This window comes from Carassius carassius, chromosome 6 (assembly GCF_963082965.1).
Source record: "Carassius carassius chromosome 6, fCarCar2.1, whole genome shotgun sequence".
Classification (NCBI taxonomy): Eukaryota; Metazoa; Chordata; class Actinopteri; order Cypriniformes; family Cyprinidae; genus Carassius; species Carassius carassius.
In genome coordinates this window covers 15,269,723-15,287,750 of record NC_081760.1, presented here as the reverse complement: position 1 = coordinate 15,287,750, position 18,028 = coordinate 15,269,723, and the positions used below count along the sequence as shown (strand labels likewise).

The window sequence follows — 18,028 nt, the reverse complement described above, 5'->3', positions numbered from 1 at the left end:
ATGTCATCAATTCTGGAGAAGCATTCTGTTGGTAACAAAGGATATTTTTGCATGTAGAGAGTTGCAGTTTTCCTGAATGAAGCTTGTGAGGCCTTGTGGCATTAGATCAGGGGAATGTGGGAAGTTGGTATGACATCATGCTGTGTTTGCATCTGGCCTCACCATCAGACATCCACCAGCACATCAGAAACTTACCAACAGATGCTGCGACAGGAAAAGTGCTGACCACACTTAGGCAAAGACGCAGGTGGAGAGACAGGTTTAGAAAAAGAAAGAAATGTGGAGTTGGTACTACTTCCTCTCATGCGTTTAGCCTCGGGCTGCGCAAAGGTCGTTGCAGTTGTTCCTCGCTTCTGATGACAGCGAACAGTAGACTATTGTCTTTGCACATCCAGCCTAAACATCTCAGCAGTCAGACAGGTCATTTGTGTCTATAAAACATCAGACAAACCGTTTGTCAAAGAGCGATTAGTGCTCTCAGTTACAGTCTTCAAAGAAACAAAGAGGCTCCTGTCAAGAGCCATGTTGCAATCAATGGCAACACCCTCCTATCCTCAGCCAGTCTATTCAAGCTTTATGAGACACTGATCAATATTTGTAAGCTGCTGCTGCCAGTTTCTGGCCCGGCGTCTCTACTGGATCATTGAAGAGTGTATCAGTGAACCGGCTGCGTGGATCTACAGCCTGACAGATTCTTTATTGACTGCTCTCATGAAGGCAAGGCCTTGTACTGACAAACGTACGACACAGCTCAGGTCACATGACCTACAGTATTTCAGATTCGAACAGGGTATTCAGAGGGGAAAAAATGTAGGTTGGGGCTCAATTTTGAACTTCAGCAATGTTATTTACACAATTACATTAATACATTACATACACATATTTGAACTTTTATATTTAATATTTAATATTAATTATTATTAAATATGTTTTTTACATTACATACACAGTTTTCAAACTTTTATATTTAATATTTTGTATTAATTATTTATTATTATTATTATTATTATTTTTACAAATTAAATTATTACATTTTTATTAAAAAAATTAAATGAATGGAGAAAAGATACTGCAAAGTCTTAACAGGCTTGGAAAGGAACATTATAAAAGTTTACAAAGAATATATATTTTTATTTCCTTTGATTAACGATGATCATATACAATAAAACCTGTACAACATGTTTTTGGTATTTACGCTGTATGATTCATCAGTACATATTTTTTCCATCTTCCATCAAGTATAAAATAAAAAAACTTTTAAGTATATATATATATATGTGTCCTGAACTCATTCCTTCCTCTCTTTCCCTGGTTTTGGGTCCATCCTGTAAAATTAAGACAGAAAGGCTGCAACACCCCTCCCCCCAAAAATAAAAATAAAACAAAAATAATCATTTTCACTGGTTTAAGATGGGCAATGTTGTGCTAAAACCAGTATGAACTGTCTCAAATGGGCGAATTTCACAGAAAAGTGTCAAGGTTCCGTTGGTCACCAGCTGATCCAGTTTAGCATGTATAGGATTTTTTTTTTTTTTTTTTAGCAAGAACGGAGATTGTAGAGAAATGAAAATAAAAGGAAATGAAGAGGGTTTATTAGAGATCCTCTTCCTGTGCTGCGGATGTTGTGTGGAGCAGCTCAGAAAGCAGATCAAACAGGCCGGCAGGACTCTCAGATCCTGGGCCAGTTTGCCACATGGCTCCTTCAAGCCATGGGTGGAGTCCAGAAGTGGAGGGGGCGGGGCATCAGAAGCCAGTCTGTAATACACTCCCATAGATTTCAGAGATTGTGAGAACAGATCGCACAGACAGTCTGCATTACTGTCTCAAGACTACTGGAAAGAAACAGCACAAAGGTCATTTATTTATTCTGCACAGAGATGAGATTAAATGGAGAACAAATGGAAAGTATCCTGCTTCTCAGATGTTTCTCCTGAGGAAAAATACCCCACGATATCATTTGTGTCTCCTTTCATAAGAAATCTCAATTAATGTCTCAAACTGTTCTCAGATTTGCCAAGATCTGCAATCAAAAGATTTCTCAGATTTCAGAAAGATTTTTCTTTTCAGATTTTAAATCTCCTTCCAAATATTTCTCATAATTTCTCCCAAGACAAAATTGTCGAACTTATGCTGTAATAATAATAAGTGGAATATCGGCCGACATTTGGCATTTTCAAGTATCGGCATTGGCCGATAAGTTTTCTGCTCACATTCTCCCTCTTCATTGTTTGTGGTCATCGTTTAACAGTCCTTCCTAATACGGATAGAAGTCTGTCTAGTAATCAGATAAAACGGTTAAACAAAGGAATTAATGTATACAAAAAGATTGCTTTTATATTATTAGTAATAGAAAGGCAAAAATTACAATACTTTCTCGTTTATCATCAGCAGATACTAATTAATTACTGTAATTAAATTACCTATCCACTGAAAAGGTAAAGTAAGGGATTACTGCTCATTTTTAGGCAATTTAATTACAGTTACTTATAAAGTACTTGGGTTACATGCAGTAAATAATTTCAACAGCTCTAAAATCAATATTGAATTTGAAATCTAAATTTACCGTTTAAAGATAAAATAGAATTTAAGCATAAATTTAAACTTTACAATATTCAAATATTCAAATGCAAATAATCCTTTGGCAATGGGGTAAGAGAATCAGGGATAGATAGAAAAAGCTTATCAGTGTACAGCTACTTTTAACATACAAATACTAATGAATACTACTGATATTAGAGTTCCTGTGTGTCTATCGTTCATCATATATGTAGTTATTCATCTTTGTAGGCTCCTTTCCTATGTTCCTTACAGTGCTTATGTCCATAAACACTGAAAAACACACACCCACAAAGTTCATGCAAGTCCACACGGCCGTGTTTAAGCATTAGCGCTAAACGGAGCGAGACAAGGTGGCATGACTATGGCTTTCTTCTTCAGCCAGACGGCGACCAGAGGAGAGTCTGTCCGGCTGTGTGCTGTATCACTGATGCTGTGACTAAACATAGACAACTGATTTGTTGCTCGCTGCCTTCTCCTCTGACTAAGCATAGCTCACCATGTACACACACACACACACGGGCGCCCGGACGACTGTGCTGGAAACAGGTGATCCTAACTGGTCCCAGGACACTAGCCAAGAGCTGCTGAGTCACACGAACATAATTACTGCAGCAGACGTGCATCGTAAAGTTTGCGGATGGCATTCTTGCAGCAACACATACAGACTGCCTCATGTGTGCTTTAAAAGGAGACATGCAAGATGGAACTATTTGTGTATTAAAGTGAGTCATCATTCTGAAGAATTGATTTCATTGGTCCAAGAGAAAGAGACAGACGGACAGATATTATATAAATAAATAAGTCTGAGGTGACTGCAGTCAAATACTGTCGAGGAATATACTGTACAGGCCAGAAAAGAGGAGGCAGAAACATGAGAATATATGTAAATTAGTTCAGAATTGTAGAAAATTGTGAAAACGTAGAAAAAAAACAAAGCAGTATCTTGTAAATGTCCAAAAACCATAGTAGAACCACATTGCATGTCCAAAAGCCATATTAGTACTATGGTAACAATGGTACCTATCCCAAAACCATAGTAGCACCATGGTACATATAATATTACCATATTACAGCTATCTGATCATCACGGTACAATGATACCACCCAGGGCCATAGCTAGGGCTTGCCGGGCCCTAGTGCAGGTTGTACCAGTGGGCCTTATTTGAAATCATGTAAATAGCACAAATAAATGGAACAAAGATGCAAATTAAACTATGTTTAAGTTTTTTTAAAGCGTTCAAGTTTAAAAACAGAATAATAAAATGTAAAATATCATTGCATAGTCATTCCTGTTTAAATTAAATCCAGATCAATTCTTGTTAAAACTACAAAGTAATTCAGTCAGGAGCAGTGAGTTATTTTCTGTCTCTTATTTTCTTGGTTTCCGCATCCATGGGCCCCTATAATAGTCACCGGTTTTCACCCCACTAGCGATAGTCCTGGTACCACTACAGGTTTTGTGAGGGCTTAATATTGCAACTGTAAAAATACTGAAAAACAGCTTCCTGTGAAGCTGATACTGCAGAGGAAGGAAGCTGCAGCTGTAAGGCCACCGTTAGGAACTCTCAGACTGTCTAACTGAAAGGGTCTTTGTGACATCTCATGACACACACACAGACCCAATAACTGATGCTGCAAACGATGTACCATCAGGAAGTCTCCCCCCATCCAATGACTGGCCTGTCAATCATTTAACAGAAAAAGAGAAGCATGCATGTGAACCCCGTCGTTTCAGATTCAGTCTGAATGTTGCCATTTACATGAACTTTAACCAATGAAATTAGTTTTGTGGTCTTTTTTTATTTGGGAAATGACTAGCACTGAGATGAACTATTCTTAAAATGAGACTTACGAAAGCTGGTCATCAACAAAGATAAAGAAATGATTGCTTAGAGGTTTAATTTCAAAATAAGATAATTATTGATTATAAATATGATTGACTACGTATCAATTTAAATCAAGCTCAAATTCAAAATAACCTATCTGATCCATTATTTGTGTGTACAGTAATTCCATTTCAGTTTCTGAATTTGAATTTGAGGTAGAAAAGAGGATGCATAATTGCTATGCAGAATTAAATTGAAATGTTCCCACAGTTTTCACTAAATATATAATATATACTAATAACTTTATTTATTTATTTATTTAAATATTAGGACAAAATGTAATGCTTATGGAACTTTCTTATAATTTCTTTCTTATTCTTATCCGTGTTTGTTCTTATTTGTTAATAGTTATATACATTCTCATAACGTTAAAAGAAAACGTCATAGGAACAACATTCTCAGAACATCTTACTGATGTAATTTACACATGAATGATTTTTCTAAGCAGGCAAGTGCACAGATAGACCCCAAGTGGTGGACCCTTTTGGCATCTGGAAGATAAATGACCCTTTTTGCATGACATTTTTCTTTCAATCAATTAAACAAGTACCAACCACTGCATTTAAGATCTAACTGTAATTCCAATTCCGTGAGAGAGCATCCACGTCTCTCGGTCCAGTAACTTTTTTTTACCCTGGACCTGCCTTCATTGGTTGACAGAAGGGTAACAATTGTGTTTGCATTTATCTCAAGAAATGTTTGTTACTGCAGTGAAATTAAACCACTATTAAAACATCTCAATACAGCCTAGCCAGTAGCCCTTCATTAAGCTTTACAGCAAGCAAGCTAATCTGGTTTTGCCGTAAAATAGTGTCATGCAGGGTGAGAAATCCCACCAAAATAAAAAATACCCCCAAAATTGAATGCCCTGTATGAGTTCTTATACTAGCCTATAATTCACACATTTTATCACACAAACAAGACTGCTATTTCCGGAATATCAGTACAAACATGATATGTATTTTATAGAACAGTTCAATAACTGACCATTTTAGACAGAACATTGTCAATTTGGACAGTTTTTGCTCTTTTTAGCTAACAAGTAATAGTTCCTAACTAAGCAGAACAGTTGCTTCTCCCACCAGAATGGTGTTTCATTCTTAAATGATTCACCGTTTTTGAACAAATCTAATGAATCAATGATTCAATTACCCAATTATAAGTCTGTGGTCACTTGCTTCATTCATCAATGAATCAGCTAATGTTATATTTTAGGCAAAAATAAAGGTAGTAGAACATTTAAGAAATGTTTTTGTAAACTTTTAAATAACGTTCTAATTACAACAAGAAACTGGAAATGTCAGTGTTTCAGAAACATTTCAAAACATGTTCCCACAATCATTATAACCTAATTTTTTACTTTGATTTTTGGTGTATGTGGAGTTAGGTGGTGTGCCCGAAGCGTGAATCCTTATAAGGTAAAACAACTAACGATTCCTAACACCATGTTGCCGACGCAATATCATGACGTATATCAGCCATCGGCATTTATTCATAAATAAATAATCTTGGTTTTGTGAATGTTAAAGAAAACATTAAGGGGAATGTTTAATTTTATTGTTTTGCAAACATTATGAGAATGCTATGAGAATGTGACAATCCATTTTGAACGGATGTCCTACTAAAATGTGTTAGACAAATGTTCCATAAACAAAGTATAATTTTTTTTAGAAAATTCTGAGAACTTTAAGTTTGAATGGGCATTCTATTAACGTTACTGGAAGAATGTTTGTTCATAACTTTGAGAGTACCTTGCCAGAACAATCTGAGAATGTTCCCTGTTAGCTGGGTCTGTAGGCAGTAGAAGTTGAGCCAATGACTAATGTAGTTCTGTTTGTACTGCAAGTATATTTCTACATGACTATCTTTGCCTGAATGAGATCTCTGGTTAGGGTACTTTGCATGTGGGTACGGAAGTGTGGCTAGCCAGGTAGCCACAGTCACCGCTGCGTTACCACAGATAGGCTTCTGTTATTGATTCCACACATTTACAAATGCTCAACAAAGAAACTTCAAGAACACACAAACCCAGTTGTAAACAGACCCACACACACAGCATGCAGCCTTTCTAACTTGATGTTAACAGTGCCATGAACAATAAAGTAAAAGCAACGATGCTACAAACTTAAGCACAGTTTTTACAGTAGTGCGACTCACTCAGGTGTTTACTGTTTTTTTAGCAGAGTAGAGTAGCACTTGTTGTTTGTCATTTCTTGTTGTTTGTTGTTTGTCAAATGCAGACATGGTTTTATGTTTACACGGCGCGATATGCAATGCAACACGTAAAAAGACAGTATAAGTCATTATAATCAGTAATTATGTTCCCACTGAATTTAACAACTGCTTCGTTTGTAATGGGCTTTATTGTTTTTGTCTTGTCATGCTGGTGTTCTGACCGGGACACACCATAACAGCATATGTTGAGGGGTGTAACATTTCCGTCAGATGCTTGAAACATTTGACCAATCACAACGCACTGGATAGCTGGCCAATCAGAGCACACCTCGCTTTTCGGAACGATGAGCCTTGTAAAAACTGACACGTTTCAGAAGGCAGGGAATAGAGGAGAAACAATAATGTATATTATGTGGAAAATAATGTTTTTTTTTTTTACAACTTAAACTGCATAAACACATTTCATTACACCAAATACACAAAATAATGTTCTTTTTAGCAACATCATATGTCCCCTTTAAATTAACAGGGGAAAAAATAATGAATGAATAAATTAATTGTACTCTCAACCTGTTCATTTTGATCATTTTGATTTGAACATTAAAATAAATAAAATTATTAAAATGAATACAATTATAAGTAAATACATTTTATTTTTGATCATTGACGATTTAATTGAACTGTCGGAATGAAAATAGTCAGTTCAATTAAATGAACAAGTTCAATAAAAACAATAAAAAAAATAAAAAATAAAACTAAGCAGGCTCAGTAAAAGTAAACAAACAAATAAATATATAAATAAGCTGTACTTTTTATTAGCAGCTTGTGTTGTTAAGTGTAGCTTGACTGTAGTTCAGCTACTTTCAATTACGAAAGATCGTAGCTTGTAGGTTGAAAGCAGCTTCATGAACACTCGATATTAAACCCACATGATGAGGATATTTGCAGTTTAGAGTTGCACTAAGGTTTTGCACATATCCTGTGCACACGAAACAGACGGAGAGAGAGGGACGTGCTCCTCACGCACCTTGCAAAAAGCTGCTTCTTCCTGTCAGAGCCTTGAATTGAGCCTTATTCCGCTTTCTCAAACGACATACAGGGCTTTAGGTGTTAAAACAGAGACTCGGGCTCACAGCGATACAGTTATTTTCAACAACATGTCTCCCTCATAGCAAGAAGCTGTCGACTTACAGGAAAAGTGGGTGAGGGGAGGGCAATAGTGAAGGAGAACTGAAGAACTCAAGAGTTCCCGACCTCTTATCTGCACTAACAAAACCTCTCTGTGGTTTCTGTACATACACAACGAAGCTGAGGGCGCTGCTTTCTTTTCCCTTCACATGTGTGTTATGAAACATTGGGCCCACTCATACTATTTGATCTTTGTTTGGGCTCCAAAAGTGATTTTGATCATGAAATCTACATTATGACAAAGAGAATGGCTGTGATTCAGTATGAAACTTGAGCAGATCGATGGCTGACCAATCAGCGGTTGATTTAATATGATGTGGTCACCGAATCAATGTCTGCTCTCAAAATAATTATTGAAATGAAATTAAACTGGTGGGTGCGTTCACACCAAAACAAATGTTCTTGGAGAAATACACTTCAAACCACCAGAGTCAGACTTGTTTTTTGTGTGTAGTTTTTACGTAAAACATTACTATAACCACACATCACACACTATAGGCAGCACAATATTAAGAACATGTGCACTTTGCTTGTGTCTGGTAATGCACGACTTTCTTTTTCTATCAGTTTCTGAAATTGTCAGTCTTCAGTAAACAAAGCAGATTTCATTACATCTATTACTTGTCATTCATGACTAAGGCAATGTCCACAAGTACACGGGTATTTTTACAAACGTTTATATAAGTTGTTCCTTCTTCCATTTAAAAAAAAAAATCTCCGTCCACATGAAAATGCAAAAGCATGCTATGAAGCACTGTCACGAGCATGCCAAGCCAACAGGTGGCAATATAATCTCAACCGTAAAGACATGTTGGCCAATCAGAAGCTGAAAAAGTTTCCAGTAGGCAGAGATAACAGCGCATGCTCCGACGTCACAAGCCAAAACCTCTAGTTTCGCTGTCTACACAATAACACTGCAACTAGATTTTTTGAAAATCTTCACCCTGGCAGGACATTTTCAAAAATGTTCGGTTTCAGTGACCTGGTGCTGTGCTTGTGTGTGGACGAACGGCCTAACCGCATAGAAAAAGCTGCATTCGTGTGGACAGGGCCTAAACCTCATGGCCCTGACAGAGACATGGTTCAAACCAGAGGACACTGCTACTCCTGCAGCACTCTTACTCACTAATAATTTCTCATTTTTCCAAACTCCTCGTCTGACTGGACTCAACTCTACCTTTCTTTCCATCCTGATGATCAGAGGATAGCTGCAAGAAATAGACATTTCTTGCTGGATTGATGGACCATCACCTTCAACTCAACTTTGCCAAGACTGAACTTGTTCCAGCAAACCCATCGTTTCATCACAATTTCACCATACAGTTAGGCACATCAACTATAACTCCTTCAAAAACAGCCAGAAACCGTGGTGTTACGATTGATGATCAGCTGATTTTCTCAGACCACATTGTTAAAACTGTCCGATCCTGCAGATTTGCTCTATTCAACATCAAAAAGATCAGACCCTTTCTTTTGGAACATGCTGCACAACTCCTTGTTCAAGCTCTTGGTCTGTCCAGGCTGGACTATTGCAATGAGCTCTTGGCAGGTCTTCCAGCCAGTTCTATCAAACCTTTACAATTAATCCAGAATGCGGCAGCAAAATAAATTTTTAATGAGCCGAAAAGAATACACGTCACACCTCTGTTTATCAATTTGCACTGGCTACCAAAAGCTGCTCACATAAAATTCAAGGTATTTATGTTTGCCTACAAAACCACCACTGGCTCTGCACCCATTTACCTAATGCATTACTTCAGACTTATGTGCCCTCTAGAAGCTTGCGTTCTGCAGTTGAACATTGCTTTATTCTGTAATCCCAAAGATGCACAAAATCACTTTCACAGACTTTTAAATTAAATGTTCCCTCCTGGTGAAATGACCTCCCCAACTCAATCTGAGCCATCTTCAAGAATCTCTTCCACCTTTATTTGACCCTCTAAATCTAACTCTTTCTATTCTAATTCTATTCTTAAAAACATGCCCCTTTTAGACTTGCACTCTATTTATTTACTAACAGCTTGTTTTCTTAAAAAAAAAAAACCAACACTAGCTTCTCAAATCTTTTTGTATTCTAACTATTTGTTTTCTTTTTTATTTATCATAAAATTAGAAAAGGCAAAAAGGGCCTCTAACACTAGCTTGCTCTATTCTTTTCCTATTCTATCTTTTTTTCGAATTTCTTTTTATTTATTATATGATTCCAAAAATCTTTCGTCGTGTACTGCATTAAGCTAACTGAAACTTGTTATAGTACTTGCATATCATTGCTCTTTTGTTGATTTTGATTGCTTCCATTGTCCTCATTTGTAAGTTGCTTTGGATAAAAGTGTCTGCTAAATGACTAAATGTAAATTTTACTAAAATAACAATGATAGACTGGTAGATGTATTGTCTAATATTAAGGAAAATGTCTGTAATGAAGTTAGTAAATATGACAACAGTGTCATTGTTCAGATCAAGTGAAGTCAGTTTAGAGCTGGTTCAGTTCAAAGTTCAACAACTATATTTTTTACTATATTAACAATTTCTCAACAGCATTTCCCAGAGACGTTTGATAGAGTTTTGGTTGTGTTAACAATTTCAAACGCCTGTCTCAAACATGACCACAAGCTTCAAGCCTGTTTTGACCATCGGCTCAGTCCGTCCACTGGTTTTAGCCATCTTTATCTCCTTTCCTGGAGCTGTGCATTGGTGACGCCACTCAATACATTCCCATCGTGGTTCTGTCCGACGCTGGGCTCAATAGCGACCAGCCTGCCTGCCTGTCTACCAGACACTGGGCTCAATATTACCAGGGCCAAACTCTCCCAGCAGCTGCTCCATGTAAAGAGAGCAGGGTCAGAAAATCCATTTCAGCACAGCGACACACCAGGGGACGGAAACCCAATATAAGCCAAGTGAGAGACGACTCCTCACGCATGATGCTCTGATATTGAGACATCAGCATTTCATATCAGAACAGGGCTCTTTAACACATATCAGATATTATAGAGAGTCAGAATACCCCCCCCCCCCAAAAAATAAAATGCATAAAACATTTAAAAAGCTAGTTGCCAAGGCAACATTCCTCATTTATGTTTAGTTTAAGTACTAAATAATTTAAATTCAATTGAAAATGTATAAATAACAGAGCTCTTCAAAACGTATCAAATATATAAAAGCTATTTTCCAAGGCAACATTTCTGTTTAGTTTAAGTTGAAGTACTAAATCTATATACTATAAATCTATAACTATATACATATAAAAAAATTCAATAAATTATTAATTTCATTTTCGGTAATTTTTTTTATAAAAAAATACATAGACAACAAAATCACTAAAAAAAAACAATTGGTATGCACAGTGCTATTTCAAGCCGGATACACGTACGTAAGATGACGTACATGAGGTGGGGCGGATGTGTTAATTGCATTAAAAAGAATTTACAGACTATTTTTTTTCCATGACTAATTAATTAACACGTTAAATCGACAGGCCTGATAAATATGTAAGCAATAAGTTACGAGGGGCCGTGACCAATCAGAATCGAGGAATGGAACTTACCGCTTTACAAATGGACATATTTCTAAATAAGCAAATAAATATTTTGTTTACCATGATTTATTTCTGATAAAAATTTCTCAAACATGACAAAAACCTATTATTGCAGAGGTAAATTATGAGTTTAGTTCGGGTTGCTTTGTGTGTAAAACAGTTAATTTACTACAGTTGACCACATTCTCGCAGCTCTGATACAGCCATTGCTCCCATCCACACCTTCTGCTAAACTCTTGAGATTCATCCCAGTGACCAAAGGGACACAGGGGAGCGGGGACAGGAATTTATGACCCTATGCTAGTCCTTCTCTGAATCTGCATGGACCAGGCAAAGCGACTTCCTTCGCCTGTGGATGTAGATAACCAGAATCAACGGTGGCTAGGCGGGAGGCCGCTGGGAAGGCTGCAAGTCCACAGGACAGTGACCAGCCTCGAGAACAGCCTTGACAACACCATAAATCTATCTCTGTCGACACTCTGACCCACAGGAGGACAAAAGCAACCTTGTAAAACCTTCAGCTACAGTGAAACACTCAAGAGATATATGGAAAGAAACGATGACATGGCATGGAGCACGATCAGGAGAAGGAAACAGGCAACAAGGGTGAAATTGAGGTGAAAGTGGCTTCATTTGAAGATAAGAAGTGGAAAAACACTTCTTCATCATCTTTCATAGATGTGTCACAGCCTACTAAAGTTAACCATACGAACCCCATAGAGTTATAGAGAAAGATGGCACAAGTTTCATAAGTCATGCACTAGGTTATATTAAGCTGCATCAATCTATAATTTATACTCCAATAAAGTAGAAATACATTGTCTATCAAAGGAAGACCTAAACAAACTTTAATCAAAATGCAATAACTTGCTCTGCTTCTAAAAAACTTTTCTTTTCTGTTGACGTCACCAGTTTAAAAAAAAATTGTAAACAAAACAAGAGTACATTTTACGAAAAATATATACTTTCATTTTATAATGTTGGTTTTATAAAGTTGAACATGGTTTCAAAGTATATCCAAATAACTAAAAAAGTACTAAATAAAAGTAGTGATTCTACTACTAACTTCAAGTAAAGGTATAATATTACAAAAGCACAAGGGTTTTCTATTTATTATTTTTTTATTGTATATTTATTTGCACTTAGCTTTATACATTTACAACCTGGAGAAAATGAGACTATTCAAACAAAATCTACTAAATTAGTATCTTTTTCTAATTTTTGGGAAGTGTGATTTATTTCAAAGAATTAGTTCATTTCAAATAAATAGTTGAAATAAGCAAATAAAAAAAAAATCATGAAAGCAAACTTCCCTTTATATAAAAAAAAGAAACACTGACTTGAAAAATAATACAAAAAAGGAACTCTCTATGAGAACTTTAAGCACAAGTGTGAATAGTGATTCCGATAGAGAGGGTGTGTGTGTGTGTGTGTGTGTACTAGATTTACACACAAACCATCTGATAAACTGATCCCACAGATAGATTGAGGGTAATCCTCACACATGACTGTCAGTTAGTGTGCTGCTAGTAAAGAAGAGAAATGTGACTAGACGAGACCAGAAACACCTAAAATATGCATGTGCACATATATTAAACCTTCAACTTTGCATATGCATAGTTTTTCATTGATAAAAGGAAATGCAAATGAGCTGTATGCAAACAACATTCTCATTTGATATGTATATGCAAATGTACATCAGCCAACACGATTGCCGATTCACTTGCACAAAAACATGCTAACAATGTGACAATGTTCAGACAGCCTGTCCAGTTGAGATAATCAGGGAAACATACTTGTGAGGCAGGCTATGTACTGTGCAACATCATAAAGGAGATTTTTATATAATGTTTAACAGCTATTAGTGGGCAGAGCTGCTTTATGTTAATGAGTAGTCGACTGCCAATGTTATTGTAGGGAAAATACTAAACTACAGTGCTGGATATGTCCAAAGTAAGTAAAGATGAGAAAGAACTTGTTACTAAGAGGTGAAAAGTGGAGATTAAATGTTTAGTTGCCAATCAACAGTGCGATTTTCCACATTCTATAGGGTCAATCAAATTCTAAATAAAAAGAGAAATGGATCCTCTGAAGTGAATGGATGCTGTTGGAATGAGAGTCCAAAAAGCTGATAAAAACATCACAATAAGCCACAAGCACTCCAGTCCATCAATTAATGTCTTGTGTAGCCAAAAGCTGTGTGTTTGTAAGAAACAAACCCATCAATAAAATGTTTTTAACTTCAAACTGTTGCCTCCAACTAAAATATGAGTGCATAATCAATTATCTCCTGAATCAGGAGAGAAATATGCACAGATCAAGCACTGTTAACAAGATAAAACAGCTCTAAACAAATATGTGGGTAGATTTTGATGTGAGAGGACAACAGGGGATGGGCTTTTTCACTGGAGGAAGCTTTATTTTGGATTATGGACTTTGCCAGATGCAATGGTTTGAAGTTAAACTGTCTTCATGATGGATTTGTTTCTTACAAACACACAACTTTTCACTTCACAAAACATGAATTAATGAACTGGAATCGATGTTTGGGGTAAACTAATCCTTAAAAAATGGGCTAAAACATCATGGCATCAGATTTTAAAACAACGTACGCATTGAACTGCACACACAGACAATTTCAGTTCAGTAACCCTACATCATCAGTAGAATAAAGGTTGTTTTTTAAGTTTCTTGTCGCCTTTGCCTCGTCTTCGAGATGTTACATCGAGGCTGTTCACATGTGCTCAAAAACAAAAATGCATCGGGTGAGACTGATAAACTTCCTGTGTTAACTGAAAGCACCCGCATACACATAGATGTGTATGAGAAAGAGACAGTCAGGAAACTGAAATGCGACTTTTTCAAGAAGCAACTGTGAAAAAAGCAACCAGACCTCATAACCTTGTTAACATCACCTTTAGAAATGATCTCACGGCATGATCCACAATAAAATGCATGTTTAAAACAGAAGTGACTTATAAAGAGTCAATCTGCTCAGCAGAATATTTCTGTGCGATGATCCACTCACACCAGCTAAATGAGTCAGTTTAACCATTACAGGGTAATTTCCATTCACCCTTAATTCACAGTCATTTCAGTTTGAGGGGGAAAAAAACTAAAGCATTACCTTTGGGCCTCAGCTGTGAACTCACACACCGACAGGCATTAAAATCAGCACTTCAGAAACTACAGAGACTTTAATAAGGAGGGAAAGTCCAGGACTGTAAGGACATGGCACTGCTGCCTAAAAAAGAAGCTATTTCTCTCTGTCATAAAAATAATAATAAAAAAAAACAGAACTGAGATTTAGGTCAAGATTTGACTTTTTCCTCATATAATGAAGAAGACTTTCATTTGTTAGCACAAATTATTTTATAATGCTATTATTTTTATTTTATTTTACAAAAATAAATAATGCAATGCCTTGAGCGATTACAGAACTTACAGTTAGCCAGTTTCTCACTGAATGAAATTTGTTAACATTAATAATTTTATTACAGTTAGGGCTTGCATAGACTAGTCGAGTAGTCGAGGGATCGACTACTTCAACCACTAGTCGGAGCTGTCGGAAACAATCGACTACTCGAGCATTGACCATAATGCGTACAAAGAGTTTGCAAGTACGACAAGAATTTTAGCATTACAAAATTGCGTGTAGCTGTTACTTTCTATGACCTTATCTATGTTGCATGTACAATTAAAATATATGTAATGTAGGTTAATAATTAGGGGTGTGCCTGAAGCCAAATTCCTTATTCGGAATGGCACGGATAATGTCTTCAAAAATGAATAACAGACAAATAAATTCAGAATAAATCTGCCTGTATACTGTAATAATGTGAGTATGAAGCTGGCACAGTCAGGAGTTTTTTAGATAACAGTTGAGTCAGGGGATCAGCGCAATATTATACAACAGACCTCTAAAGTCATGAGTGTGAAGTGAATGAATGTAACTTTATGAGTGAAAAGGATGCAAATCAAACACAACTTTGTTGTTGTCTCTCCGTGCATCTCTCAGAAATCAGAGCTTTGCAAGAGTAAATCACCTATAATAAAACATCATACAAGTTCTATTATTTTTATATGTTTAAAAGGCAATGATTTAAACCTTAGGCTACGATATGATATGAATGAATGGAATAAGCACAGCGCGCTCACCAATCAAGCAGCTGCGCTGCGCGTCTCAGTCTCTCAAAAACCAAACCAGTTCTCTCTTGTGATAAGGCTAATAATCAGCTTCGATACGGATACATTTTCTACTCGTCCTACTTGTTTGCATCTTTATCTTTTGCTGGTTTGCGCGGCACACACAGATTTGTTTAGTGAAGTTCACCGAACATTAAGACTCGCTTAAGTGTTCTGCGTAATGAAAACGTGCGCATTAAATTGATTCAGTTGTGTTCAAATGATCACTAAACGTTTGTCATGACATCTCTCTGCTTGCATGATAAATTTTATTTCAGAAATTAATAATTATTTTAGTTTAACACGGCATACTTGTTCAGTGATAACTATGAAAAAAATTATCAACGCTGTATCCGAATGCAGATACGAAAAATGTTGGGATTGTTACAGACACAAATACAGATACAAATACTGGCTGTTACATGAAAATTTAAATATGTAATGTCATAATTATAAAGTTTTAACAATTTACATATGTAATTATTGCATACGGCTATGAATTAATAAGCGTTTATTGATTATAAAAAAACTATTTAATGTATTTTCATTTACAGTAGCATGAACCACAAGTAGTCGAGTAACTCGAGTATTTTTTTAGTAAAAAATCAACTAGTAGAAATCAGTAGTCGTGCAACCCCTAATTACAGTATTATTTTATTTTAGATTTTTATTTTAGTAGAGCCATTACAAGTGAGTATTCCTTCAGAACATTCAGTTAGGATTGAACTTGATTAAAGAAATGCTCAAATTCTTCAGCAAAAATAATTTTTAATACAGCATCATGCAACAAGTTTCTCAAGAAATCAGTAAAACAGCCAATGCATACCTACATAAGGCATGTTCTACTACATCACTACATTGATTCAAATGTTGACCTGCCCATTTTCCTACACAAATGCATTTCAAAGTCAACTCACCACTGAAGTTACATAACTCAATGCCGAAGAACAACTTCCCAGACCTCAAACTATTGAGGGTTCATCGTTCATTTTGACTTAAGTGATTACAGTGATGATATTCTAAAAAAAATTTGCAACAGCACTGCTGATAGTTACACACTGCAAGACACGCCATAAAAAAACAACAAACTAACTCTAAAACTCAAGGTCTGCCACAATGCAAGAACCAAAAAGTTTTCAAACTCATACTATATGCATTAAAACTCTAATGCAGGTTCCTTTCTCTAGCCTTTTTAATAAGCATACATCCAAAAAGACATTCAGTATATGATAATATGCAAGTTAAGCAACAGGTTAGTCTCACTGTGCAACAAACCAACTATAAAACCCAAAGTTTGACCCAGTACAATAATTGGAGAAATAGTAATGCAACTCCCTTTCTGTAGTTTTGTTGATAAGGAAACATCCAAAAAGACAAGCTGGAGTCCACCATGCATTGGCTGGTTGAATGAGGTTAACCAGTGAAGTACTCACTAACCCACAGACCTGTGGTTTTCAGATTCAGCCACAAGATTTCAGTACTCCACTGACACTGCAAACCAGCACTTCGGTGTCGTCACTTTGCTCAAACGTTGCATCGATGTGCTTTGAATTGAGATAAGAGCTCGGTTGCAAATCGTAGAAAATTGCCTCGGATACTCACCCCTGGGGAAGCAAGACTGGTAGGAAGGGAAACTTTCGAAGATGCTGTTCGAGGCCATTGTGATCGGCTGCTGCTTCTCCTCTTCGTCCGAATCCAATGCTTCCAACTTGATCTGCTCCCGAATTTTGAAGGGCTCCCGGCTTTGCCCTGCAAAGGGGAAAAATACACCCATGATGACATGCTAGAGATTAAGCTCAAACGCCCTCCACGTTCCTCCCCCAAAAATGGACCCCAAACACACCCTGAAACCCATGGTCGCCTTGCACCGGTCCAGCCAGGCGGTTCTGTCCTTGGATTCTGTGCATGGTTCACAGACACGGGAGATTGTGATCGGCGGTCAGCCTGTGGTTGACTGATGCTTACCCTTGTGCAAAAGAGTCAGAGCGCAAACTAGTCGCTGTGGGTTTTTTCAGGCGATTTGGCTGATTCACACGCTGACATCAACACGTATTCTCCCTCCCCCTCTCACTCTTGAGTCCCTCGTCTATCTTTATCTCGCTGTTTTCTAGTGCCTAGAGAGCCGTGACCGGTGGCAGACTTGGTTTGTGGTTGTGGCGGCCCACAGAAAGCTTCTCCCTTAGTCTGACAACAAGTTTAACCGTTCCCTACAAGTGGGGGAAAAAAAGCATCCAAGCACCATTGGGCTGTTTAGGTCACATGTTCTAGCAAATTTAATTCTGGGTTTTTTTTGCACAGGTTTTGTTCTGCATTATCTGGCATTCGGGCCAGTCTATCAAACCTCCACCTGTCCACATTTGCTTGAAAAGGAGGAAATAGGAGTGTGTGAGTGGAACAGAGGGGGGTTGAAAGTGAGTAGGTGAGAACACAGCAGCGTTTAGCGTCGATGCATGTGTGTGTGTCAAAGTTTGTGTACTAGAGTGAAGCAAGTCATGCT

At 37.0% G+C, this 18,028-nt stretch overlaps 1 protein-coding gene across 3 annotated transcripts in view; it reads right to left on the bottom strand.

Moving 5' to 3' along the window:
* The window catches only part of LOC132142413 (runt-related transcription factor 1-like), a 53,741-nt gene extending 36,044 nt beyond the window's left edge, over positions 1-17,697 (bottom strand). Inside the window, exons 1-2 of one of the 3 annotated variants that reach the window (XM_059552259.1) lie at positions 17,375-17,697; positions 17,134-17,280 (exon numbers count right to left, since the gene is read on the bottom strand). In XM_059552259.1, the coding sequence (XP_059408242.1) occupies positions 17,134-17,280; positions 17,375-17,438 (211 nt within the window). In that variant the 5' untranslated portion in view covers positions 17,439-17,697. The remainder of the gene's footprint in view (positions 1-17,133; positions 17,281-17,374) is intronic. The other 2 variants (XM_059552257.1, XM_059552258.1) reach the window with 2 other exon arrangements.
* Between the last annotated feature and the right edge of the window lie 331 nt (positions 17,698-18,028).